Source organism: Brachyistius frenatus, unplaced genomic scaffold, assembly GCF_029030835.1.
Source record: "Brachyistius frenatus isolate BFR_SWC_R1_liver_20210118 unplaced genomic scaffold, ASM2903083v1 Contig_6, whole genome shotgun sequence".
Classification (NCBI taxonomy): Eukaryota; Metazoa; Chordata; class Actinopteri; family Embiotocidae; genus Brachyistius; species Brachyistius frenatus.
Genome location: NW_027210605.1, coordinates 5,783,981 through 5,811,934, shown reverse-complemented (window position 1 = coordinate 5,811,934; position 27,954 = coordinate 5,783,981). Strand labels below are relative to the sequence as shown.

The 27,954-nt window shown below is 41.1% G+C and overlaps 2 protein-coding genes and 1 long non-coding RNA gene across 3 annotated transcripts; all 3 read left to right on the top strand.

Moving 5' to 3' along the window:
* Nucleotides 1-28: 28 nt before the first annotated feature.
* Nucleotides 29-16,346, top strand: erbb3b (erb-b2 receptor tyrosine kinase 3b). The gene is made up of 28 exons (XM_069688317.1): nucleotides 29-231; nucleotides 2,326-2,480; nucleotides 2,607-2,793; nucleotides 3,852-3,977; nucleotides 4,065-4,127; nucleotides 4,395-4,513; nucleotides 5,843-5,984; nucleotides 6,212-6,325; nucleotides 6,414-6,531; nucleotides 6,612-6,685; nucleotides 7,055-7,145; nucleotides 7,796-7,998; nucleotides 8,307-8,439; nucleotides 8,540-8,633; nucleotides 10,018-10,175; nucleotides 10,283-10,339; nucleotides 11,905-12,046; nucleotides 12,167-12,286; nucleotides 12,421-12,519; nucleotides 12,690-12,875; nucleotides 12,977-13,132; nucleotides 13,260-13,335; nucleotides 13,460-13,606; nucleotides 13,696-13,793; nucleotides 13,877-14,053; nucleotides 14,162-14,233; nucleotides 14,542-14,833; nucleotides 14,990-16,346. Exons 1-28 carry the CDS (start codon nucleotides 153-155, stop codon nucleotides 15,910-15,912), a joined length of 4,401 nt encoding a protein of 1,466 aa, XP_069544418.1. The 5' UTR covers nucleotides 29-152; the 3' UTR covers nucleotides 15,913-16,346.
* A 1,109-nt stretch (nucleotides 16,347-17,455) lies between these two features.
* On the top strand, nucleotides 17,456-23,765 carry LOC138614736 (proliferation-associated protein 2G4-like). Its single transcript, XM_069688303.1, has 13 exons — nucleotides 17,456-17,637; nucleotides 19,778-19,906; nucleotides 19,990-20,095; nucleotides 20,186-20,255; nucleotides 20,382-20,474; nucleotides 20,556-20,619; nucleotides 20,737-20,815; nucleotides 20,899-20,977; nucleotides 21,065-21,198; nucleotides 21,309-21,403; nucleotides 22,286-22,413; nucleotides 22,600-22,653; nucleotides 22,753-23,765. The coding sequence occupies exons 1-13, from the start codon at nucleotides 17,550-17,552 to the stop codon at nucleotides 22,810-22,812; spliced, it is 1,179 nt and encodes a 392-aa protein (XP_069544404.1). The 5' UTR covers nucleotides 17,456-17,549; the 3' UTR covers nucleotides 22,813-23,765.
* A 2,839-nt stretch (nucleotides 23,766-26,604) lies between these two features.
* Nucleotides 26,605-27,435, top strand: LOC138615473 (uncharacterized). Its single transcript, XR_011310535.1, has 4 exons — nucleotides 26,605-26,662; nucleotides 26,756-26,782; nucleotides 27,026-27,048; nucleotides 27,153-27,435. It is a non-coding gene; the product is annotated as an uncharacterized lncRNA (long non-coding RNA).
* Nucleotides 27,436-27,954: the final 519 nt, after the last annotated feature.

Here is a 27,954-nt window from a genome sequence, read left to right as displayed (position 1 = left end):
ATATATATATATTTTTTTTTTTTTTTTTTTTTTTAGCTATTTCTATATTTTCTTTTGTACTTTTATGCTTACCTTCCCAACACTGACTGTTTGGACGACTACCTAAACCCGTGTGACATGCTGATATCTCGGTGAGCAGGTTCGACATCAACATGGATCAGTGGCGAGGCTTATTACTGTGCATGACTTTGTTGTGGAAGCTACAAGCAGCAGCACCCCAAACGCACGAAGGTAGGAGAATTCATAATTCAATATCAAAAACTTTGTCTTGATTGATTCTGCTATTGTAAGAGCTCAACTTCACTCAACTTCACCTGTTTGCAGTTACTCTTCAGCATTATGTTTTGTGGAACAGAATAGACTAAACTAGACTAGAGTAGAATGATTAATAACATATTTAGAGTTGTCAGGAGGATCATTGTCACCCTCCTTTTCTTTGTTTCAGATCACACAACACTCTCTGTTCTCTTCCTTGAGAGCTTTTTTACTATTGTGTTTCATCAAGGCTGCAACAACATATCACCACTTGTTTAACAGTAGTGATAAATAATACCGATGTTCGACGATAAATAACAGGACGGTTGTAAAAAAAAAAAGCCACAGAGGACACATAGACTGTATGAGAGGACAGTAACACTTTACCTCAATTGCCCCTATTTACTGTTAACTGTGTGAGCACTGTACACATTTAATACATGGTTTGTGTTACACTATAATGTGGTTGTCAGCACTTACAAGGACATTAATGCACAGTACAGTATTTGTCAACATTTATAACTTCCTATGAAGACATATTTCATAATATTACAACTGTTTTAATATTTATATTCCCCTATTCATTTATTCACCAGCTTTCATTGAGGCATTTATCAAATGTTTTATACTGCTTTGAAATGCTAAATAGGGGGATTTAAAGTAAGATAATGTCAGTAGCAATGATAAAGTAATGCACCTAAATAATCACCTTTTTAAAAGTTTAAAGTTTTAAGGTTTTAAAAGGTAATTTTAAGTTTGAAATACATGTGTTTTGTGCGTGCATACGAGTTTTAATAGTCATAATAGTAAAAATGTCTTATGCTGCTCTTCCAGATTAGTTTAGCTCTCCACTCAGTGTCAGTGTTTACTTAGGAGAATCATGCACAAATAAACAAGTGTATGAAGACACGACATGTTACAGTCAACTGTCAACATGCAACTCTCCATTCTTACCCTTGAAAGTACATGCAACAAGCCTTAAAGGTTGTTTGAGTTCATCAACTTCACTATAGTTGTGCTGGTGGAGGATTCTGTCTTATACCTGCATGGTCATAATGAGGACATGAAATGTGACTTTTATTGACTGCTGCAGGTGTCTAATCTTTGCATGTAAAGGGCCAGTGCCACAATTTTTGTTGGTCACTTAGAGGTGGTGTGCATATCTCTTTCCGTTCACGATATTTCCCTCCCCGCTGCCAGAATGTCCTACTCACACATGGCCCTTTGTCTTTTGGTATGATCTCAGCAACACACCCTACACACACAAACGCGCGCACACACACACACACACACACACACACACACACACACACACACACACACACACACACACACACACACACACACACACACACACACACACACACACACACACACACACACACAGAGAGATAGACAGACACACAGATAGACAGACAGACAGACAGAAGCACTGTCTGTCACTGCATCACTCTTCACTCAGTGAGACACACTGTCCACATTTATAGTTTTATCACAATGAGCCACTTTGTCTGAGAAAAACCCTGCTCCCTGGACCCTCGCCCTCCTCTCCATCAGCCTCGGGCCTGGACTGCTGCATGTACCGCAGTTACAGCCTGCCTGTTTCATTCTGCTTCATCTCAAACTCTGCAGCACACACAGCATCAGGGAGACTCACCAAACACATGACCAGTGAAGAAACAAAACAACCCAAAGCACTTATATTCATCATTTGTTCAGCTTTAAAAGGCTATTGGTGTATTCTTTACTTTTCTCATTGTCATATATGTTCCATTTGCTTTCATTCATTTCTTAAAGAAATTAGAATATTCCTAAAATTGAGTGCAAGGAGAGGATTTTGTTCCACTAACTTTGGAGTATAATCACTTGATTTGTCTTACTGGACGTTACATGTCATTTATACACAGAATGAGGACTTTGTAGGAGGTTGTTTGTAGCCAGTATGAACAAGACAAATATTGACAGGGACCAATAACCCTTCTGATGTACATATAGGTGTTTGAATACAAATAATGTTTTAAAATAGATTTGAGAAAATTTAAGGCCATCCTTCATCCTTGTGTGTGTCAGAGGTGTGTCCAGGTACGCAGAATGGTCTGAGCTCCACAGGCTCTCAGGAGAATCAGTACAACCTGATCAAGGACCGATATGATGGCTGTCAGATCATCATGGGAAACCTGGAGATCACTCAGATTGAGAGCAACTGGGACTTCTCCTTCCTCAAGGTAATCTTCATCCTTCTTCACTCCATTGTCTTTTAGCTGGTTTGTTTGTACGACACCACAGAAGTAAAGTAGATCAAATCATTTCCTTGTGGTCTCACATGCTGACTATCATCTTCTTCCCTGCAGACAATCCGCGAAGTGACTGGCTACGTACTCATTGCTATGAACCACATCCAGGAGATTCCTTTGGGGCAGCTACGAGTCATCAGAGGAAACAGCCTGTATGAAAGACGCTTTGCCCTCTCGGTCTTCTTCAACTACCAAAAGGACGGCTCTAACGGTCTGCGGCAGCTGGGGCTCACTAATCTGACAGGTTAAAGATCCCGTCCGGGGAAAATCCCATTTTTCACTTTGATAATATGTCCATGGGAAGTTTTTAATATGCTACAAGACATATCATGAGCACCAATATCAGTTAATGCAATTGTTAAACACCTCTGTTTTGGAACTGCAGTGACAGCATGTCTGAAAAACAGATTCAAACAACCACGGTTTCATATACAACAACTTAAGGAACCAATCACGTCAACTTGTGTGGTGAGGCTTTTCATATGATTGAGTTGCCAACTCGAGCTGTAGGTGGGACCAGTATAGATCCACGGGTACTGAATGAAGGCAAAGGTGTAGGTTCTAAGTCACTTTAAGGCAGCAGGAGATCAACAAATACAAAACCAGGACCCTCAAACTAAAGCAATAAATTAAGTAAAAGGGCACTTGGAGAGTACAGACCTCTATCAAGGCCAAAAGTCAATTCTTCGATGATGTGCAAATCTGCAATCCCAACCACTATATACTGTATGTTTAAATATTCCAATTGGTACCGGTTCTGCCTGATGAACCTCCTGTTCAAGAGTGCTCTGTAATGACTGCCTGCTGTATTAAGTTAGAGTTAAGTACATGTGTAATTCAGAGGATTAATGGTACCCGTTAATATGGATTGTGAGTTGGACTCACTTCTAGAATTGCTTATGTTTTGCCTTTATTGAACTTAACCGCCATCAACTGGATCTTAAGATGTAGTTTGCTATTTTACAATATTAGCTGAATTCCTCTTACTGAGGTGGGTAGAAGGGCCGAATCTTGTTTTTGTTATATTTTCTCTTTCTCTCGAGCATTATACTGTATTTCCTGGAAACTTAAAGACTTACAAAAAACTGCACACAACCTCTTCAGCCTTTGTAAACTGCATTTATCAGAAGAATTTTGACACAAACTACTTCCCGGATTGTGATTAAGTCAAAAAATACCCCAAAAGCAAAACATGCTTTATTATTATAAACTGATCTACCTGCCATGTTACTGTAACATCTGCTAAATGTGTTGTTTGTTTTCTCCCTGTAACTTGCATCACGTTTCACCCTTTCATCACAGAGATTCTGGAGGGAGGAGTGCAGATTATCAACAACAAATATCTGAGCTATGGACCCTGGATCTTCTGGCAAGATATCATCCGGGACAACAGTGCTCCTATTGACATCCAGTACAACGGAGAGAGAGGTCACTATTAGGATGATTCTATTTCACCAATGATCTCTAGATTGTTTTTTCCTAGATGCACTCTTTCTGTGTCTTCCTCTCTCTCAGGCCCGTGCCACAAATCTTGTAGAGATTATTGCTGGGGGCCAAATAAGGAGCAGTGTCAGATCTGTGAGTGCCTGATTGTTCCGCTTCTATTTTTCGCCCTGATTTTCTTTCCTCCTCCCTCTTTCACTTCACTGAATGTCTCAGACACACAGAAATACACAGAGAAGGAGACACTCTCTCACACACACACGCACGCACGCACGCACACACACACACACACACACACACACACACACACACACACACACACACACACACACACACACACACACACACGCTCACACACACCTTGGTGACCTCTGTTGAACCCGTCTCTCCTGTGTGTCTCAGTGACGAAGACGGTATGCGCTCCACAGTGTAATGGCCGCTGTTTTGGGACCAGCCCCAGGGACTGCTGTCACATAGAGTGTGCAGCAGGATGCAAAGGCCCTCTGGATGTGGACTGTTTTGTAAGTGCTTTGTCTTTGACTCTCTATAGGAATTTGCTGATAAAACCAAGAGAAAGGAAGTCTTTGTACAATATAGTGTCAGTTTATATTCTTCATAATATGAATTATATAAGGGGTTGAAATCCAAACTGCTTTCTGTCCCTTTTAGAAAAATAATTTGCTTCTTCACACTTCAATTCCCATTTGAGTCTTTGTAAGAGGCTATATATAGTATATAGATACATTAATAGTAAAGGGTCAAAGTCTTTAAGGACGTCAATGCTGAAATTCCATAATTCACCTAATTGTAAACTTTGCACAATTAGATTTATTAACAGTAGCGTCTTTCAGACAGCTACTGTTTTTGTTATAGTAATTTTACTATAGTATGCATATCTCCATGAATAGCCAGCCCCCCTGTAATATTTGTCAAGGTATCAATGTATGTAATACAGTTGTGCGTCAGAACTTTTTTTTTTTCTTACTGGTGCAAGTAAATTAGTGTTTTGGAGAAAATATGTAATTTGATTTTTTTTTAACAACTTAGCTTGTGAATGGAAAATTTTGGTGCAGCAGACTTTAAAATACTGTGTATCTGGACAGTAAACTAGGCCGAGCGTGTACAATCATGCTAGTGGCTCTGTGAGGCTGTACTGGGACGGCAGTGCTTTGAGCTGAATGCTAACTTTTAGCATGCCAATATGCTGATGTCAATTTAGCATGTGCAGTTTATTAGCATTGAACACAAAGTACAGCTCAGGTTAATTAAAATGAATTGAAATTTGAGTTGTGACGGTGACAAAGTTCCTTACTTTAATTAATTGTAATTACTCCCGAGTTGAACATGCATCTGTGCATTAAATTCCACACCTATTCATTAAATAGTGGTCAATACATTTCATTGAAAACCAAAAATCTCAGCTTCTCAGCGACATGAGGGGATCATCAAAATCTGAAAGATCCAACCTCTGGGGGCCAAAAAGGTCGGTAGAAGATTTAATGGCGATCAATATTAAAGGAGATATTTTAGTGTGAAACAAAGTGGAAAAGTGACTGGGTGATGTCATCTATCTGTGCAACTATCATGCCTAAAATTCAGTGTAAAAGCTGTGTTAATATGGAAAGCAGGCAGAAGTCACATTAAACAAAAATTATTTGTATAATGAGATAAATTTCATAAAAACCATGATTATAAGCTCCTTTAAGATGATTTTTTTTTTTTTTTTTTTTTTTTTTAATGGGCTTCAGGAGGCATAAGTTTGACACAAGTGATGTTGGTGTTTACAAATAGATATCGCATTTAGTAAAGAAATTGCTCCAATGTAATTGTCTGTTTGTGTACTTGTAAAGGCATGTCGTCATTTCAACGACTCCGGAGCCTGTGTCCCCCAGTGTCCCCAGACTCTAATCTATAACAAACAGACGTTTCAAATGGAGACCAACCCTAATGCCAAATACCAGTACGGATCAATCTGCGTGTCTCAGTGCCCCAGTGAGTGACCTGATTGTGTGTTTGTCTGTTTGTATACTCAACAGGTTTTCTTGTTGCTACGTATGCCATGTAGCGCATACTTTAACTATTTCATGTGTCCTGTGCAACTCATAGAATAGCATTAATACCGCAAAACCTTATCAGCACTGGAATAAGTTATCATTCTAATAAACATTGCCAGTGGTTGCCATGTCTTGCTGCAATGTATCTCCTCTGCTGTGTTTTAGCTCATTTTGTGGTGGACGGCAGCTCCTGTGTGAGCGTCTGTCCACTAGACAAGATGGAGGTGGAGAGAGAGGGCCAGAGGCAGTGTGAGCTCTGCAGTGGACTCTGCCCAAAAGGTTGAAACTAATAGACACTTTCCACTTCCAACGCCAAGTTTATTTGTCAGTAGTCAAAGCTAATGCTGGATTTTGTTCATCCCTGCAGTGTGTGAGGGCACCGGCGCTGAGAACAGACAGACTGTAGACTCGAGCAACATTGACAGCTTCATCAACTGTACCAAGATCCAGGGCAGCCTTCACTTCCTGGTCACAGGGATTCTCGGGTAATTGTATATGTTGAAGGATCTCAGAGCGCAGTGCTGCACAGTCTGCAGATTCTTATTGTGTGTTTTATTCTTCACAGGGATGACTTTAAAAACATCCCACCTCTGGATGCCAAAAAGTTGGAAGTGTTCCGCACCGTCAGGGAAATAACAGGTTTGTATATACAATAAAGTTTGGTCATGTTAATTAGGGGTAATAATATTTAATTGTCATATTGTGTGTTTTAGCACACTCAACTCCAAAATGCACATAGTTTCAGCCATTTGTTAAAGTATCCCGGTGGGTTTAAGACTGATTTTCTCTCTTTCCAATGAGTTTTACTTTAAACGATACAGTCTTGTAAAAACAAACTTATTTGAGGTGACTGAATAGCCACAGACCTACAATCATGCAAAAAAAGCTTTTATTCATCCACTGTTATATGCTCTACTTCTGAAAATTTCCATTAGTCAATCATAACATGCACAATGTAATATGGTTCTTAAAACATACTTTACTATCATCACTGTGTTTTATTCTCAGATATTCTAAACATCCAGTCGTGGCCCAAAGAGCTGAATGACCTGTCGGTTTTTTCAAGTCTCACTACCATTCAAGGGAGGTCGCTCTACAAGTAAGGCTTGATTAAATGCAGTAATTTGTAAAACTGAAAATGAGGAGCATGTTTATATATGCATCAGGCAAAGCCTTGGTAAAACAAGTAGTTTCTTAAATTTGAAAAGAGCAGATATTTAAACAGCACAAAGGTCATTATGATTACATATTAATTAGAATTTAATGAAAAAACAGAGGACAGATCGAGTGACTGTGAGGCTGTAAGCACCTGCTCTATTGCTCAGGACGGTTCTGATGTTTGTGTTCTTCCCCACACAAATATGCATCTGCGTGACGTGTTTAAGTGTGTTGCATTATCATAATTATTATTATCACTGTGAATTTACACCCAACGGTCTGTCGTTTTCGAAGTGCTGCTCTGTTAACATTTTCTAACGCTCTCTTCCGTCTCCGTGCTTCACAGCTGTGAACATGTATGGACTATGTGTGTATCTGTGTGTGTGTGTGAGTGAGATTCCCCATATTAACACTGACATCCAGACAGCAGTATGCCATTATAAGGCTTATAACTAAACATTATATGCAGATAAAAAAAAAAACAGTGTCTCAAAGTTTGATTCATTTTTTTGCTTTATTGTAACTATTTCTCCACTCATTCTTTTTGTCCGTTCTCTTTTTGTCTGAATCCTCCAACCCTCCAAACCAAAGGCGGTTTTCTCTGATGGTGATGCACATCCACACTCTTACCTCACTGGGTCTGCGCTCTCTCCGGGAAATCAGCGATGGCAGTGTGTACATCAGTCAGAACGCCAACCTCTGCTACCACCACACTGTAAACTGGACGCAGCTGTTCAGAGGGCGCAGAGTCCGAGTCAACAGCTTCAACAACAACAGGCCGCTGGCAGAGTGTGGTGAGGCGAGCTGGGGGACAGAGAGAGAGAGAAAAAAAAACTCTGCTACAATCAAAATGAAATGTTTCATTTGTTAATCTCTGAACTAAATGGGAGCTATATGTAACAGCTGAAGGAGCATTATACAATCAGTGACTTTTAACAAATCGATATATCAAATATGATTACAGTCAGAAACATTTATTCTTCATCATCTTTTATTATTATTGTATTTTGCAACTTTTATGAGTTTGAGTGAAATGTAAAAATGGTTGATGTTTTGCAGCAAGCAGGCTCCTGATGCACTTCTCACATGGTTGTGTGTGCAGTTGCAGAAGGGCATGTGTGCGACCCGCTATGTTCAGACTCAGGCTGCTGGGGCCCGTGGCCCGACCAGTGTCTTTCCTGTAGGAACTACAGCCGAGACGGCACATGCGTGGGCAGCTGTAATTTCTACTCCGGGTCAGTAGTTACATGTTGATGTTTTTGTCAATGGTGTTGTTTGTGTGTCCAACGTTTTCCCTTTATGGAGTGCAATGTCTCCTGAATATTGTGTCCGCAGAGCACCGAGGGAAGTTGCAAGACCTGATGGCGAATGTGTCGCCTGTCACCCAGAGTGTAAGCCTGAGACTGGGAAAGCAAGCTGCAGCGGACCGGTAATCACTGGATTTGATAATACAGGGAGTTTGTAGCCCAGTGCCTTTGTATGAACCCTCACTGGCATTTGACTATTAACCTGTTCCTAACATGAGTCCAAAAATAGTTCTTTAAATTTGTTCTGCTGCACTGTTTTCTTGAACAGTCTTACTAATATCACCAATATCTTTCCAAACCGTGTCCTATTACAGTCCAACTTTTAATATCCAGAGGAAAGAAGAAACTCTGACTTCATTGTATCCCCCCATTTCTGAACTTAAACTAATCAAAGTGATGTACACTGAAAACATGAGTTGCTGTCAGGGGTGAAGAACCATTCATATCAGATCCTATGACCACACTGTAAAAATAATCAATTCAAATCCTGTATTCAAAGCTTCCCTTAAATTAAAGTATTAACAACAAAATGTACTTATGAAAAGTTAAATAACTAATTTTGTGGTAAAATGCTCCCTGCGATTCTTTCTTTTAATATTACTTTTGAGTTCATGTGCATTTCACCGCTGTAGTTAATCATAGTTGAGCTAATTTTAACTACTTTATGTACTGTTGGTTTGGTTAGTTTAATCTACAGTAATGCATCATGTTTATGCAATACGTTTACATTAGTTGATGTCCTGTGAGAACCACGTATCTCTAAACAGTCAGCTTTTCATGAGCTCCCAGCTACAGTGCTGATTTCAGCTTTGTGACATTTTCCAGCTCATCCATGAGGGTTTTTAAATAATTTATTAATCTTGAAATATCAGAGAATTTTCTCAACCCATAAAGTAACAATTATTTTAAAGTAACATTTTGATCAACTCATTTGCAGATACGTGGTTTTCATTAGACAGGAGGGATATGAATACGTGTAAAAGTAACTTGTAACTAAAACTGTCAAACAACTGTAGTAAAAAGTAAATTATTTGCATAAAAGATGCTGTGCAGTAGTAGTATAAAGTACCATAAAAATCTAAATACGCAAGTAAATTACAAAAACCTCAAATTTGTTTAGTACCAAAGCAAATGTACAATGTTACATTCCACCACTGGTTGTTGTTTGCCGTGGATTGAAAGAAAATCAAAATGATGACCATCTGATCTATGGAAATGATTTTTAATCTTCTCAAACAGCTGTAACCTTTCATGTCTGTGTAATACCTTCCGTACGATGTAAAACTGACAATAAACCTCAGCAAAATGTTGTCAAAGTCACTGCTCTCTTCCTTTAATAAATGTAGTATTGACTTTCTGCCACTTGTTGCCCATTAGGGTACAAATTATACTGAAAGGCTTTAACACTGTCTCTGTTCGCTGCTGGTTTAGCTTCCCAGCAGAGTCTGTCTCACTGTCACCATTTTCCCTCTATATTATCCGTCTTCCCTTCTCTTTCTTCGGTAGGGTGCAGATGAGTGTGTGGCTTGTGCCAACCTGCAAGACGGTCCTTACTGCATGTCCTCTTGTCCCACTGGAGTGAATGATGGACAGAGGGGGCTGATTTTCAAATACCCCAACAGGGAGGGTCAGTGTGAACCATGCCACCACAACTGCACACAGGGGTGAGACTGGACTTAAAGTGTTTATATTTCTGTGTTTCCATGTATTGAAATGACACAAATATTGAATCTCTGACTGTTAAATATCACTGTGCCTTTATATGTTTTAGATGCTCTGGCCCAGGACTGAATGACTGTTTGGAGACAGGGAGACTGGTCGTTAGTAGGTGAGTGTTTCCCCCTGCTGGTCAACATAAAGCATTACACTTTGATGTCTGATTTCTCCACAACTCAATTAAATTGCCATTTGGCCAATCTGAGCACAAATTGTAGCACCATCAGAAAAAGAAAAAGAAAAAAAACAAAACAAAACAAAAAAACAACAACCTGCATCTCATAACTTTGGAAATGTTTTTGCCAAGTAAAAACAAAGAGAGTCTGACAGAAAAGTCAGATTAGGCTACATCATGAAAATGACCCCTTTGCCTCTATCGCTTCCCTGTAAAATAACTGAAGTATCAGGTTGAGTTTCTGTTTTTATTGTGTAAAACTAATCAAAACCTTTTTAATATGTATGTAGGCCTACTCTGTAGCTTATATTTTAGGCTAAAGTCTGTGTATCTCGTATGATTCCTGGCAGATAGAGTGCTTTCCGATGCCTCATGACATTTTTAAGAAATCTTTATTATTAAGAATTTATTGCTGAGAAATCAGTCCGAAACGGACTTCAAAAGGATCACTCTATTACACACATACACATTAACAAAGACGCACAACCACACAATCTTTACACACAAGCAGACAGGGAATATCCGTCTGTTTCTGGGCTGTCTGGTAAATATCCAAGAGTGGACACATGCTAGTTCAAACACATTTCAACAACACACCTCCGTTACTAATTGATCTACTTACCTTTGTGTGTTCCCGCGGCTTTCCGATTCAAACCGAAGAAACGTCCAATCAGCTGCTAAATGACGTATTGGTCATGTGGCTCTTACGAACGAACGTAAAGATGATGCGCAAAAATAAACTTTGTACATTATGTGAGGGCATTGTTTGATCATTACGAAGGAAAATGTTTTTAATCTCTTTTTCTCTGTTCTGGAAAATTATTGACTACTTTGGGGATGAGAAAATGTAATTTATTTTATCTGTTGCATAATCAATTAGACTGGTGGGAGGGGCTTTACAGAGTTCAATAGGCCGTGAAAGGTGCGGGAGTCTGGGTGGGTTTGGTTACCACAGAGTTAACAAATACTTTAGCTACGTGCACTGTTAAATTATTTGTCTTCAGAGCTTTTTTTCCCCCCATATCAACCTTTTTATATATCTTTGCCACCAATCTGCACTTTTTAGAGGTGAGCAGAATAAACCTTAACCATTTCTCTACCTGCTACTACATCTGTGTTGGTCATACATAAAAGTTATGTAATAAGCTACTTAAAAAAGAAAGTGTTTGCCAGATGAAGAGGCTATGACAAATAAAATTACCCCATTCAATTTACCTCATTTACAGGTAGCCGATAAGTAGGCCTATCCCTGTTATTTATTGCCTCGAACAAAGTCGAATACATTTTATTTCTCAGTGATGAAAGTCAGAATCTCTGTCTGTCTGTGCATGGCTATTATCATCTTGATACACTCCTTAGCACTGGTCTCCAGGAATATCCACCACTTTCTGCTAAAGCATGTGGTTTAATCTTGACATCATCACTTTATCTTTTGAACCTGTTTCTTTTAAGCTTGTATCGCCAACACTGTTATCTCTTTCTCTCGCCGCTTCACTCTGCAGTGGTCAGATCACAGGCATAGCTTTAGGGGTCCCGGCCGGCTTGATTTTCTGCCTGGTGTTGTTTTTCTTGGGCGTGCTGTACCACCGGGGCCTCGCCATCCGTCGCAAGAGAGCCATGAGGAGGTACCTGGAGAGTGGAGAGGTGAGACCATCCATCCAACTTTATGAGCTGTCATACAGGCTGCCTCTGATTTGATTGCCGTATGCATTTGTTTACACCAAGAAACCAATCCCCCTGGAAAAACTGTTCTGTTTTTGGCAGAGCTTTGAGCCACTGGGTCCTGGAGAGAAAGGCACCAAGGTTCATGCCCGCATCCTGAGACCCTCAGAGCTGAAAAAGATCAAGGCCCTTGGCTTGGGTGTTTTTGGCGCAGTGCACAAGGTATTTATCAACTTCCATTTCCTACACATTCATTGATTATCCACTGGTTTGTCTATTACCATAGTTTTCTTAAACGACATTCACGGACCTGTATGAACTCATGTGACTGCAGCTACATGTAATTTGCATTCAAGGGATTTTGGACTCCAGAGGGAGAGACAGTGAAGCTACCTGTGGCCATTAAGACCATCCAGGATAGCTCAGGCCGACAGACCTTCACAGAGATCACTGATGTGAGTCTGACACTCTAACAAAAGTTAAATGTCACACAGATATCAATAAATGTGATATAATATACAGTAGGATGTGTAGTATCTCTAACTTTTTTCATAAATCACAAGATTATGAATATTTTTTAATATATACTATTGTAAATTTCACAACCGTCTTGTTTCTTGTATAGCATATGTTGTCCATGGGCAGCTTGGACCACCCCTATATTGTCAGGCTGCTGGGCATCTGTCCAGGTGCCAGTCTGCAGCTGGTGACCCAGCTGAGCTCACAGGGCTCTTTACTGGAGCACATCAGGCAGCACAAGAGCAGCCTGGACCCCCAGCGCCTGCTCAACTGGTGCGTGCAGATTGCCAAGGTGAGTGCAGCTGGAATTGCAATCTTTTTTTTTTTTTTAACAACAAAATGTCATTAATAAGCTGTCAGAGTTCAAGTAGAGCATTCATGTTTGTGTCTCAGGGTATGTACTATCTGGAGGAACACTGCATGGTCCACAGGAATCTGGCTTCCCGCAACATCCTACTAAAGAACGACTACCAGGTCCAGATCTCAGACTACGGTGTAGCCGACCTCCTTTATCCTGATGACAAGAAATATGTCTACACAGACACAAAGGTTGCTGTGACTCAATCAGTTTGATATGCACTTTAAATTATCAAATGGTTTTCAGTCTCTTCCAGTAATGCAATCAAACTTAAACCTTTCTACAATGCCTGTCGGGATTTTTTTCCTCCTGATTTAGACACCCATAAAATGGATGGCACTTGAAAGCATCTTGTTTCGAAGATATACTCATCAAAGTGATGTTTGGAGTTATGGTAAGAGGCTTTGTGAGAAGTGTTACAGAGTATGTACCAATAAACTAACTTTCCTCTTGAACAGTACTGTTTGTAAATTTTGGGAAGGAGCATTTATAAATGTGGCGTCTCTATTCCTGGACAGGGGTGACGGTTTGGGAGATGATGTCGTTTGGGGCGGAGCCGTATGCATCTGTGCAGCCTCAGGAAGTGCCAAGTCTGCTGGAGAAGGGCGAACGTCTATCGCAGCCCCACATTTGTACTATAGATGTCTACATGGTCATGGTTAAATGTAAGTCAAAACATTATTCATATGCACACACCAATTCAGACACTCACCATTATCCATAACTAAATACTGGTATATATGCTTCTGTTTAGGCTGGATGATTGATGAAAATATAAGACCAACCTTCAAAGAACTGGCCAATGACTTTACCCGCATGGCTAGAGACCCATCTCGATATCTTGTCATCAAGGTGCGACCCTCCCATGTTTTATAACTTTGTAATGTTGCTCTAATTTGTAGACTAGGGCTTTAACATTCCATATTATTCTGCAGCTGGATGGAGAAGAAACTGCTCCGGATGAAATCCACCGAAGAGAATCAGAGCGAGGACTCCTGGATGCAGATTTAGACGACCAAGATGAGGAGGGACTGGAGGATGGTTTGGCTACACCTCCTCTCCAACACTCTCCATCTTGGAGTCTGCCTCGTTCACGGATTAATTCGTACAGAGTAATCAAACACATCTTGCCTCTAAAAGATTGACTGGTTTCAGACTTTTGTCACTGGATCAGTGCCAAATCAACCAGTGCATAATAGTTTTTCCTCCATGATTTGTAGAGTGGATCGTCTCAGGCCGGACCAACTGGATACCTACCAATGACACCGAGCCCTGTATCAAGCATGCGCCAGGTGTGACAGACACACACTTTTACACAAATGCATGCAAAGATATTGTATTCCCATCCTATACGTCTAATGCCAGTGGATTCTTTGCATTTCACAGGTGATAAAGTTGATATAAATAGCTGTAACTCTGAAGAGCTTCACTTTAATATTTTAATATTTTAAATACTTTAAGATTTGAATACCTTAGTATTAAAATCAATATTATGACCTGTCACTGCCAGTAGGTCATTACCTCATTAAGTAAGGCACGTTGAAATGAGTTATTCTGATTGGATTCATTTTTAATAGCAGTCTTGGCTTTTCTGTCTCAGCTGTGGTTTCACAGGTCTCGACTGAGCTCAGTGCGGACGCTGCCTGAGAGGTCAGAGGTGAGAGGGAGCGGCAGGGAGGCGGAGCTGCGTGAGGAGGGTTTACTAACTGGAAGCCTTCACAGGGCCAGGTTTGGCTCAGAGAGGAGTACTGCTCGTGTGCCCAACAGTCGACACAGGAAGCTTTCAACAGCTTCAAGTCCATCCTCATACAAGGGGTGGACGGCAGAGGAAGAAGAGGAGGTGGACCACTATGGCTACGTCCTGCCAGGGTCACCTGGTACACCAGAAAGAGGTAAATAACCAGCAGTAAAATAGGAGCATGCTGACTTGTCCTGTTATTTTACTGGTTGTTTTGTTGCCTTTGAAAAAGTACTGTTAATTAGAGCATCAATAATTTATAATCACAACTTCTTCCCCATTCTTCTTTTTTCTTCATCTCTGTTTACAGTCTCCAGAATCTCTAGTTCTGGCCGAAGAAACTCAAGACTCAAGAATAATCTGTTTCTGGTGGTGATAAATCCGTCCCAGGAATATGAAACCATGAGCACAGAGTCTGGTGCTCCTCCTTGTTCGACCAACAGTGGCTCATCACCAGGGGATGATCCTACGGTGACGCTTTGTCAAAAAATTTCCCCTTTACCCTCTCCAACTTTAATGGCTCTGTTACCTGGAGAGGACATGGCACGCCAAGAAACTCGAAAACCAATCTCAGCTGTAAGGAGTGAGCAAGTGCATGAGGCTTGTAAAGGAAAGGTAGCAGAGCAAAGAGACTCGATAGAGAAACATCAGCTCTCCAGAGACTTTCATAGTGAGATTAAAGTTTCGGATGACCAAAGAGGGAAAGCCTACGGCATTGGCAGGTATGAATACTTGGATATCGGGCGCTCTGACTCTCTAGGTGTAGATGAAGCAGCACGGGAAAAACATGGGAGTCAAACATCTGCAAAGAGTGCAACAGAGACAGAGGAAACAGACCAAATAGTGGAGGTGTTGAATAAAGAGCACAAGGAGGAAGAGGAAAAGGAGAAGTGCCACAACACAAATAAACAAGCCACTCTTCAGGGGAATCTGAGCATTATGGTTATGCCCAGGCCAGATGTGCTGACAGCTGGGGGAGAAAAGGTGGAGGAGTATGAGGAAATGACCGGATTTGCAGTGGTGCCTAGTGGGTGGGAGCACACAGAGTACCAGAACCTCCCGGTGAAGGGAAGAGCTGGTTCTGAAGAGATGGGCGGCGGCAGGTGTGCAGGGATCGGGGAATACATCAAGGTGTGTGCTGGCATGGGGGAACCTGGCAGCAACACATCATTTGACAACCCCGACTACTGGCACAGCAGGCTGTTCCTCAAGCCAGATGCTGTGCGCACCTAATGACGTGGACTGGGACAGACACATAGAAACTGTTGCAAGTTCCTATCATAAATTTGAGTTGTTTTATAATGTTTTCCACTTCTTTCTGAATTCTCTGTATCCAAAAAGCTTTGAGGAAAAATATTAAAATAAATCCCTCTTTGAATATTACTTCTCAGTTTTATGCAGTAAATAATAATTTATGAAAGCAAATGTGACACAGTACAGAGCCATAAAATAAAGAACATGGCAGGCTTATTGTGTGATGTCAGTCCGAAGTTTGTGGTGAGCAGCTCCTGAATTAACTATAGGCATATAAAATTTGCCTGGCATCAAATGCTTCATAGTTACAGTTTTGTCAATTTTCTATCAGTAAGGTGAGATAACCCATTCATGTTTCTCTTTCTGTGCTTTATATATAATTATTATATAATTAAATGTGATTATTTTGCAAATATCCAATCAGTTAAGTGACTGATTTGTGTCGTGTAGTCTTTTTTTAAGCATTTTCTTGGGAGTGTATTTATAAAATAAAACATTATAATGTTGATAGATCCAAAAAAAAAAAAAAAAAAAACGTTTTCAGTTTTTAATCATTAATGAAAACAAACGAAACGCACATCTCCAGCTTGTGTTTGATGACACTGGCGCTGCTACGATAAACGGGAAATGGACTTGGAAGCACGTGAACGCAACGCTGCCGCGCTCGCGCTCAGATCAGAGATCATTTTAGATGTGAGCGATAATCCTCAACACTTTTCCGGTTTCGTTCAAACCAGTTTTGGAGGATAATACCGCAAAAATGATCGTGAACTCCCACATAAAAGCATTATGCAAATCCATAGATGAGGGCTGCACCAATGGAATTCATCACAACAACAATTATGATCATCTTTTGATACAAGTCGGTACTATCTTTTCCACGTTTCCATAATTTCTAAACATAATCACTTCCGGTACCTTCTGAAACACATAAACAAAAATAGAAAATCGCTTACTGTCGCTTTTATTTGAGCCGAGAGTTAGTTTGAATATGATAAAGACAAGTGGCATATGTACCTTGTAATGTTAATGTTATTGTACATTGTACAATAACTCACCTCTGGCAAAATCCATCACACAACAATAACACTGTTGACTGTGTTTCTTGGTTGTTTGTATACAATATATATAGATATATACTGTACTGTATATACTGTATATAGTGTGCATTTTATATTTTTTTTACTGCTTTTTTATTGCTTTTCTATTATTCTATTATTATCTTATTGCTTCTGTATGCTGCTGTAGCGAAATAAAATTCCCCTCGGGGAATAAAATAATAATAATAATATAAATAATAATACAAATAATAATAATAAAATAACAATAATAAAATAATAAAATAAAGTAACTAACTAACCTAACCGAACTCTTTTAGACCGTCAAACAGTCAACTCCGAAAGAGGCCGTGAACTATCTTGACCGCAGCGTGTCTTTGGCGGGAGGCGGGATCTCCCCGTCGTGGGTTGTCGGGTGAAGTCGGGTGGGCCGGCGCAGAGAGCAGCGTGGTCCGGCCTGAGACTGACTGACACTCACCGGGGGGAGGGAAGAAGGGAGGAAAAAAAAAAAAAAAAAAAAAAAAAAAGTTACTTTGACTTCGCGGACACACTGCCAACATGTCTGGAGATGACGAGACGCAGGAGCAGACCATCGCCGATGACTTGGTGGTTACCAAGTATAAGATGGGCGCCGAGATCGCGAATCGTAAGTAGAAGACGACGTTCACGAGCCGCTTCGGATCAAACCCGTAACGAGCTCCCCCCGTCTGATGTTGCAGCTAGCAGTGTCGGCTAAGTCCCTGCTCGGGGCAGCAGCTGTGCCATGTGCCGCCGCAGGAGCAGCAGCAGCAGCGGTAGATCTGATCGGAAAGAGGCCGTTTGTTTCTGACAAATAAAACGCGATCCCCGGGGAAACATTTAGGCGGAGGTTTTCTTTACAAGTTAGCCCCGTGTGCGCTTGGACGCCTTGTAGCTGTCACACCAGCCCGATAAAGCTCGGTGGCTATGTGGCTGAGCTAACGTGGCTAAGCAGGCGTTAGCTAGCCGCGAATTGCTATCGTAACAGATAACAATGACAAGTGAAAACTGAATGACAACGGGGGGGTTGTTACACACAGCGTGGGGCCGACGTTTAAATGTGTACCTGCAGCTAATTCAAATGCACACAATCAATATTCTCTTGGAACTTTACTGAAGATTTTGTTTGCCACAAATAGTGTAAATAATGGATTATAATTGGAGCCAGTTAACTCGTCCACGTTTCTGGTGTATTAAATTATGTCAAATATAGATAATGTATCGTCCTTTGTAGAATGAAACGCAAAGGTGGTACTGTATACACTTATATCATGAAACGTAAACTATATATTAAGCAAGGTAGTGTATGTATGCACCCAACTTCGTTATTGTGTTTCAGTAGTTCAGAGCTGGTTTAATATATATATATATATATGTCTTCTATTTCAATCTAACAAACCTAAAGTATGAAAAGTTTGTTTATAGATGTACTTCAAGTATCTGATCCATTTCTGCATTGGCAGAAATCTGGTGATACGATACGTACCATGAGACGGGTGTCATTAAATTACAATACTGTAAGCAAGGTGATTCCTTTGCAGTTTCTTTAAAATCTACTTTAGGACACAGTTATAGAATAATTCTTGGCGGTGCGCCCTTACACGGCTTCCTGCCTCAGTTTATGTTCTGGTGGAAGAGTCAGATGGCTGAACCTGAAGATAAATTATAACTGTCTGCCACGACGCGGGTGGGGGGGTGGATGTGGTTGTGGAGTTTACCACGCCTGATGCATGTGCATAGTTTCGTGAGGTTTGGAGCATCCCTTGACCTTAAACGTCAACTTCCTGTGTCATGGGGAAACATCCAACTTAGCCGCATCGCCGGAGTGACCCCTTTTGACAAAAACACAAAAGCTTCTTAATATATCGTAATCATTGTCTTAAAGCTATTCTGACCCGATTTATGTCATTTCCTGTTGTCAGTAGGTGGCGCTATGACTATGACTGAATATGACCATGCCGATGTCTTCAGGGCGGGACTTTTATCAAACATGCAAAGTTCGAGGAAGATTGGACAACGTATCTCAAACTTACAGCAACTTGTAGTTTCATGGCGAGACGCTCAAAATGGCCGCCACGCCACGGGCACACCGTTCGACGAAAACAAATTGTATTGAAAACTTTTCATCTCCCAGGTGTTCAGGTCGGTCCGTCAAAATCTGTAGGAGTCCGTTAAAATACAGCACGTGCGAATCACCAAAAATGGTGTTATTTGCAGCCCTAGAAATGACCACATGCTCAGTTTTTTCATGGCATACTGGAGCTCTTCATCAGTGTGTCCTTGTTACGATTTTTTTAAGCGACTTGAACACAATTCACCATCTGCCTTGTGCTGTTATGCAGCTGTCAGACAATCTGTCAAATGCTAACCTCTTCGCAAAAGTAACATCAGTTTAATAAAAAAAAAATCAAATGAGCTGGTGTCAGAACCCATAAATAACTGATTGAGCCTTGAACAAGAATCTTTGTGGATGTTAATGTTGACAGCTATCCATCCTGTCTATTCACAGTGGTGGCAGCCTGGCACATGGTAATTTAATCAGAAAAATTAACAACTATACTGGCCCTGAAATGATCAGATAATTAGCTGATCAATCAGATAAAAGAAAATTATTAGATGGGTTTGTAGTGTTTGTTTGACCAAAAACAAAACACTATTTTTTTCCACTATTTCCTGACAATTTATTGACTAAAAAACAGATTGACTGAGTCTGGAAATAATTGCTGTACATTGCTTTTGACCACATCACTGTTTCTCTTGTCCTGCAGAGGCTCTGAAGTCGGTAGTCGGGGCAGCTGCAGCTGGAGTCTCCGTGCTCAGCCTCTGTATAAAGGGAGATGCCTTCATCGCAGCAGAAACTGGGAAAATCTTCAAGAAGGAAAAAGACATGAAGAAAGGTAAGTCTGTTGTTGTTTTTCATGAGTCACTGCGAATGTCAGCGTGGCTCTGCACAAGCTCATTCACTCTCTTTCTTTCGCAGGTATCGCTTTTCCTACTTGTTTGTCAGTTAACAACTGTGTATGCCATCACTCCCCTCTGAGGAGTGACCCTGATGTCATACTGAAGGATGGGGACATCGTCAAAATGTAAGCTGTCCATGTTGTGCAAAATAAATGTACAGATTGTTTTTCCAATGCACGCTTCCCTTACCTCGTGTGTTCCTCTTCTTTGTGCAGTGACCTGGGTGTGCATGTCGATGGCTTCATCGCGAACGTGGCTCACAGCTTCATTGTCGGAGTGACGAAGGTACGTCTCATTACGCCGTACTGTAGCTCTCTGCAGGAGCCACCACTTGATTACCGCTGGTAATCGCACTACTAACAGCCAGTAGTACTTTGTTAGTGTGTAACTTGCCTCCTGTGTGTACCTCAGGACAACCCACTTACAGGACGGAAGGCTGATGTCATCAAAGCAGCTCACCTCTGCGCTGAAGCTGCTCTCCGCCTTGTCAAGCCAGGGAACCAGGTAAAGCTCTCTCGTGGATTTGACAGAAAGCGTCACTGTTTACACTTTGTCTAATAATCGTCGGCGTGTCTCCTCCATCAGAACACGCAGGTTACAGACGCCTGGAACAAGATCGCCAAGTCATTCAAGTGCTCCCCTATCGAGGGTGGGTGTTCACGAACATTTTGCACCAGCAGCTTCTGTGATCCTAGCGATGTACGGCACATTTGCTTACTGTAATTTTCGACACGCTTGACTCATTTTATTCCTTCAATGTGCGCAGGCATGCTGTCCCATCAGCTCAAACAACATGTGATTGATGGGGAGAAAACGATCATCCAAAACCCAACGGATCAGCAGAAGTGAGTTCACTCAGCAACTGCCTGTTGTCACTGACGTGTTCTCTCTTTAACCAGTGCATGACCTCATCACTTTGTATTTATAGAAAGGACCATGAGAAGGCTGAGTTTGAGGTGCATGAGGTGTATGCAGTGGATGTGCTCATCAGCACCGGAGAGGGGAAAGTGAGAAGAAATTTGACCCAGATTTGATTTTTCTGCTTCATTTGGAAAATTGCCCAAATTAAGGGTTGTATGCGTGTTGTGATTCAGGCAAAGGATGGAGGTCTGAGGACAACCGTTTACAAACGAGACCCCAACAAGGTGTACGGCTTGAAGATGAAGACGTCTCGGACGTTCTTCAGTGAGATGGAGAGACGCTTCGATACAATGCCTTTCACTCTGAGGTAGCGTCTTTTATTTACTTATATTTCATTTTTATTTTATCTTCAGTAAATCAATAATATCATCTCTCAAAGTTGCAGCCACTTAAATATTTCTGTCTTTGTGTCTTCAGAGCGTTTGAGGACGAAGCCAAGGCCAGGTTGGGGGTGGTGGAGTGTGCCAAACACGAGCTGCTGCAGCCATTCAGTGTGCTGCATGAGAAAGAGGGTGAGGGAACAATAACGGATGCAATTATGGGCTTTAGTGACCAAAAAAGGTTCTTGAAAGATGGTGTAAATAGTGGCCAAAATGTTCTTAGAGTTATAGGAAGACTTTTAAATGTACTTGAATCTGAAGAAAAAAAAAATGTCACAGTGCAGGTCAAACAGGTAAAATGTCTTTGCTGTCACTCAATAAGTAAAAGGCTGCAGGTCTTGGTGAACACCTGTGGGCTCGACTAACAGTCAGACCAGCGCTGCATGGTGCTCCGGTCAACTGTACACTGGGCATGGTTTGTTTCAGTAAATTTAGATCAACGGACACATGCAGACAGAAGCTAAACCAAATACTGTTTGAAGAGGCTTATCATTTGTTATCCATCAAGGTCTCCAAAGAAAGAATGAGCCACATAATCGTGCCTTTATTTTGAAGTTCCCATGGCACATTTGTGTCACCATTTCCATCCAAGCGCAGCTCTTTCCTAAATATTCAGTATTTCAAGTCATGTCTGTCTTGCTCCAGATAGACTTTCATTTTCTCAGCTATATCTGTAGCAACACAACAAAGCACACTTAATTTGTTGTCTTATATTTTCATAATATTGCCAAATTTCTTCAACGAAGTTAATTCCGGGTGAAAATCTTGAAAGTTTCATGAGCAGCGCTGTTGTGATATTAGAAAAAGGGCAGTGTTAATAACTTAATGATGCATCTTTTGAATTAGAAGAGGTCCAAGTCTTCGAACAGATTAATGATGTTAATAAGAATCAACCTATGCCTAGTTTACTATTCAGTTCCAACACCTGTTAACCACAAAACTTAATGTCCACATTTTACACCCTGTTGGACTTTATTTGTTTTCAATGTAACTTTCTACTCTCTCTGTGTTCAGGTGAGTTTGTTGCCCAGTTCAAGTTCACCGTGCTCCTCATGGCCAACGGACCTCTGCGAATCACGAACAGCCTCTTCGAGCCTGAGCTGTACAAGTCTGAGCACGAGGTGGAGGACCCCGAGCTGAAGGTAAAATGTGTTTGATGGATGGGATATTGCATCCCCCCGAGAAGAAAGGATAGACTAATGGGACCGCTATAGCATGCTGTTAGCTGACTTAGCATTTTCAAAGTGATTGTGTTGATGTATTGCTTGCTGAACCTCATGAGGTGATGAAAGTCATTGTCTTTTCTTTTTTTTTCCCCCTCTATAAAGGCTTTGCTTCAAAGCTCAGCCAGCCGTAAGACCCAGAAGAAGAAGAAAAAGAAGGTGAGTTCTAGCACAGAGTGATATTGTTTAATAGATGAACATGATTTGTTTTGTTTCTCAGTGTTTGATCTAACTTCAATCATTTCTTTTCTTTTAAAGGCTTCAAAGACTGTTGAGAACGCAACAGGACAGGCGATGGAGACTGAAGCTGCAGAATAGATTCTCTCTCCAATAAATTGTGACAGACATCCGATGACCCAAAGACCAGACGTCACGAATCCTTCTGTCCCAGCTGTCTGAGGCACTAGTGGGCACTAGTAGCCTCTGTGAACACCTCTGAATCTAACTGATGTCAGTCTGGGATGATGCTGCTCTTAAATTCTGTCACTCCACCTGAAACGCACACAAACGTACACCCCTAGTAAATTTTCTTGTCCTTGAGGCAGCCTTTTTCTCCTAACAGTGGACACAATTCTACTACAGGAGAGGGTATTTTGTACAAGGACAGATTCTCACTGGAATATTTCACCATTCGGCTGACCTTGAGCCTTCCATTCATTCTTCAGAATAACTGTAGTGAAAGATGTGGAAAATAAAATGAGTTTGACAGAGCGGCCCGAGGATGATGAATGCATAATACTGCGTCAGTGTAATTGTGTGGCATTTAGATAACTTCCTGGAGGTCATACAACTGAAGCCCTGCCTTTATGAAATGAGTGTTAACTTGTCGTGGGCATAAACGTGGAACACCTATCTCTAACTCTGATGTCATACGACATTCTCACACAGTTTATAGGCATGACATCATTAATTATGACTGTTTAATTGAGCTTAATTACCGCATTTCTACTGCTCTTGCTTAGGTCTGTGCACTCGTTCACTGTGTACGCTTCTAGGAATCTACTGTAGGTTACTCTGCTAACAATTTCTAAAACAGACATTCTAAGACCTACCGCTTGAGTAATTTAACTAGGAAGATGAGTTTCTTTTTCCCAGTTGTGGATGGTCTTAACTTCTGCCAAGGGTTCAGCAATTCAGTCTGTGGTGCCACCACTGAGTCTGACAGTCTGTGTTTACATAAGAATTCCATACCTGTTAAATGGATGCTTTTGTAAAACAAATCCCAGTTTCAGAGACTATTTTTGAAAACATTAAAAAACCACCTGACATCATTTGTGTGCTTTAATTTTTATTTTTGTAATTTTCACCAGGTTGTCGTGAGTGAAAGTGTTTTTCATTATTTTTGAATGATCAATGAATCAGAATTCTGAGTGATTTTACTCGTTGCAGCTCAGCTATCAAAATTCCAAGTCAGTGGTGGAAAGTAGGTGCAATTATTGTACTTAAGTATACTTTTGAGGTACCTGTGCTTGGGTCAAGGTCACTTGGACCACCTTTGACCAATAAAATATTACAAGTTCATCCTGGAGTCAAAGTGAACGTGCCAAATTTGGTGAAAATTCTTTCAAGGCTTTCCTGTGATATTGTGTACATGAGAATGCAGTGGGCAGATGAGGATGGACATTAGGTCGTATTGATCTTGACCTACGACCTTTGATTACCAAAATCCCTTGGTTGTCAAAGTTGAATGATGAAAAAAGACATCTTTTCAACGTTCAACCAGCAACAACAGTAACGTGCTGCTAATCTAATGATGTCATAATAAAAACATTCAGAGGGAACAAACCAGTACTTTTACTGCTTATGTACCTTTGGGTAGGAATTTTCATGCAGAACTTTTACTTGTAATGGAGTATTTTTACATTGTTGTATTGGTACTTTTACTTCAGTAAAGCATATGAATACTTCTTCCACCAATAAATCAATGACAATACCAGCCACTAACCAAGTGGAAAGACCAGCTTTAAGTGGTGCTAACTAGTTCAACATACATATCTTTGTAGCACCATATTTGACGTAGTAAGTTTTTGTAGCATGGATATTAGAAATACAGTGGTCTCATATCTAACAAATGCACACCTATCACCCCAAGATGCCAAAAAGAGGATGTTTCATGTTTTAGATACTTATTGAAATAACTCTTCATTTACTTTCCGGAAATGTTATTTTTTTCAAATGTATTCGTATATCATAGACTGGTGTCTAAATTCATTTTTAAATGATTCATAATATTGCCAAGAATGTAATGTTAGAGGATAAACGTTTAGACATCTACACTGCTCCAAAAAAATAAAGGGAACACTTAAACAACACAATGTAACTCCCAAGTCAATCACACTTCTGGGAAATCAACCTGTCCAGTGAGGAAGCAACACTGATTGTGAATCAATTTCACCTGCTGTTGTGCAAATGGAACAGACAACAGGGGGAAATGAGGCAATTATCAAGACAACCCCTATAAAGGAACGGTTCTGCAGGTGGTGACCACGAACCATTTCTTTGTCCTCGTCCTTTCTGGCTGATTTTTGGTCACTTTTGCATCTTGCCCGTGCCCTCACCACTAGAGGTAGCATGAGGCGGTGTCTACAACCCACAGAAGTTGCTCAGGTAGTGCAGCTCATCCAGGATGGCACATCAATGCACGCTGTGGCAAGAAGGTTTGCTGTGTCTGTCAGCACAGTGTCAAGAGCACGGAGGAGATACCAGGAGACAGGCCGGTCCACCAGGAGACGTGGGGGGGGCCGTAGGAGGACAACAACCCAGCAGCAGGACCGCTATCTGCTCCTTTGTGCAAGGAGGAACAGGAGGAGCACTGCCAGAGCCCTACAAAATGACCTCCAGCAGGCCACTAATGTGCATGTTTCTGCTCAAACTGTCAGAAACTGACTCCATGAGGGTGGTATGAGGGCCTGACGTCCACAAGTGGGGCCTGTGCTTACAGCCCAACACCGTGCAGGGCGATTGGCATTTGCCAGCGAACACCAAGATTGGCAGCTTCGCCATCGGCGCCCTGTGCTCTTCACAGATGAGAACAGGTTCACACTGAGCACATGTGACAGACGTGACAGAGCCCAGAGATGCCGTGGAGAACGTTCTGCTGCCTGCAACATCCTCCAGCGTGACCGGTTTGGCGGTGGGTCAGCGACGGTCTGGGGAGGCATTTCTTTGGAGGGCCACACAGCCCTCCATGTGCTAGCCAGAGGTACCCTGACTGCCTTTAGGTACTGGGATGAGATCCTCAGACCCATTGTAAGACCATATGCTGGTGCAGTGGGCCCTGGGTTCCTTCTGATGCATGACAATGCTAGGCCTCATGTGGCTGGAATGTGTCAGCAGTTCCTGCACGATGAAGGCATCGATGCTACGGACCGGCCTGCCCGTTCCCCAGACCTGAATCTAATCCAGCACATCTGGGACATCGTATCTTGTTCCATCCACCGACGCCACGTCGCACCACAGACTGTCCAGGAGTTGACTGATGCTTTGATCCAGGTCTGGGAGGAGATCCCTCAGGAGAACATCCGTGGTCTCATCAGGATCATACCCAGGCGTTGTAGGGAGCGCATACAGGCACGTGGAGGCCACACACACTACTGAGCCTCATTTGGACTTGTCTTGAGGAATTGCCACAGAAGTTGGATCAGCCTGTGATCTGATTTTTCCACTTTTATTTTGAGTATGATTCTGAATCCAGACCTCCATGGGATAATGATTTTGATTTCCATTGATCATTCTTATGTTATTTTGTTTTCAACACATTCCACTCTGTAATGAATAAAGATTTTAATTCATTGAGATCTGAGATGTGTTGTTTAAGTGTTCCCTTTTATTTATTTTTTTGAGCAGTGTATATATGAATGTCCTGTTCTTCAAAGGTACCAAAGTTATGCACACACAAATAATGGGCTTGTCGAGTACAATAATAATTTCGTGTTAATGTTTTTTTTTTTAAGTTTCCCTCAGAAACTCCAAACCAAGACGCATCAAATTCACACCCAACCTTAAACGAGACCTAATGGCACTGACATTTCCTCAACCGCGTTGCCTTTCTACAACCCTCAATTTCCTGTTTACACTGCGGTCCACTTATAGTGACGTGTCAAACGGTATATAAATTTGACGTCCCACAGATATGACGTCCTTCGTGGAGACGGTTCCTTAGCGTTCGGTAAGTGGAGTCGGTCGGCTTCTGAATCCAAGTTAATCTCCGTGTTTTTGAGTCAATCGAAGCGATTCATAACTGTAATCTTTCTGCTTTCAGCCTCCCCTCTTCGACATGAGAGCCAAGGTTTGTGTTTTATTTCTTTATGACCCGATAAATAGAGTTTATAGCGGTGCTAACATTTGCTAGCTAGCCAGCAAGCCTGGCCAATTTGACTGACAAACAGTCAGCAGTCAGCTTTTAAAAAAAACAAAAACTCGTGCTTTATCAGACGGAGTCGACTTCAGTTTGTTTGTGTACTTTAGAGTTTATTTCTCTAAATGTTTCATTCAATCGTAAAATGAACTTAACGGTGTTTTTCTTTTGTAGTGGAGAAAGAAGCGCATGCGCAGGTAAGACTCTACGATCCTGGTTTTAGGCCGCTCTCACTGTTTTAGTTATACTTTTCATCTAACTGACCTTTTTTTTTTTAATATATATAATTATCACTGTACAGGCTGAAGCGCAAAAGGAGAAAGATGAGGCAGAGGTCCAAGTAAACTGTTCTCCGCCATGGCTGTGACACCACGTTACCCGTGATCGTAGCTGGAGACCCAGGACCCTCCCAGCGTTGTCCATGTCAACCAGAGACAGCGGACCAAGGAGATTCAACACCTGCTGGAGTTCAGGCTCTTCCTCTGGGACATTCTGAACTCTTTGATCTTAATTCCTCAACTTTTGTCATTTGTTTTTTTGTTTATACTGTGATTAAAGGTTTTGGTTTAAAAAACAAAAAAAAACGTTTTACAGATCTCTTTTTTCCCTCTCCTCCTCTCTTTTTCAGGTTTTTCTGTGCTCTTTAAATGGGTGTAGTAATGTTCCCAAGTGTCTGTCCTCTTCTAGGTGCACTTGAACCTGAGCAGCACTGAAACCTGGAAACGGGCCTAACCAATTCAGAGCCGCCATTTTAAGTGGACATTAAGTAAAAAAAATACCATTTAATAAAATTTACTTGAGTCTCAAAAAATGAGAGACGGCTTCTCGTTATTTAGAATGGCCTTTTCAACAGTGCTGCAGATAATTATGTTGTTATGTGTTTATGCAGATCATCAAAATGAAGCTAATTTATATTCTTAACTAATGAGCAGTTCAATTTACAAAAATGGTTCATTCTTTTATAGAATATTAATCTACAAACTAATTAAAGCCGTCAGATGTTTCCAATGATGCAATAAGCACATTGATGGGGTAAAGAAATAAACAGGAATTAATTTAAACACAAATTGTGCAGCATTTAATTTATGTAAATCTACATTGAC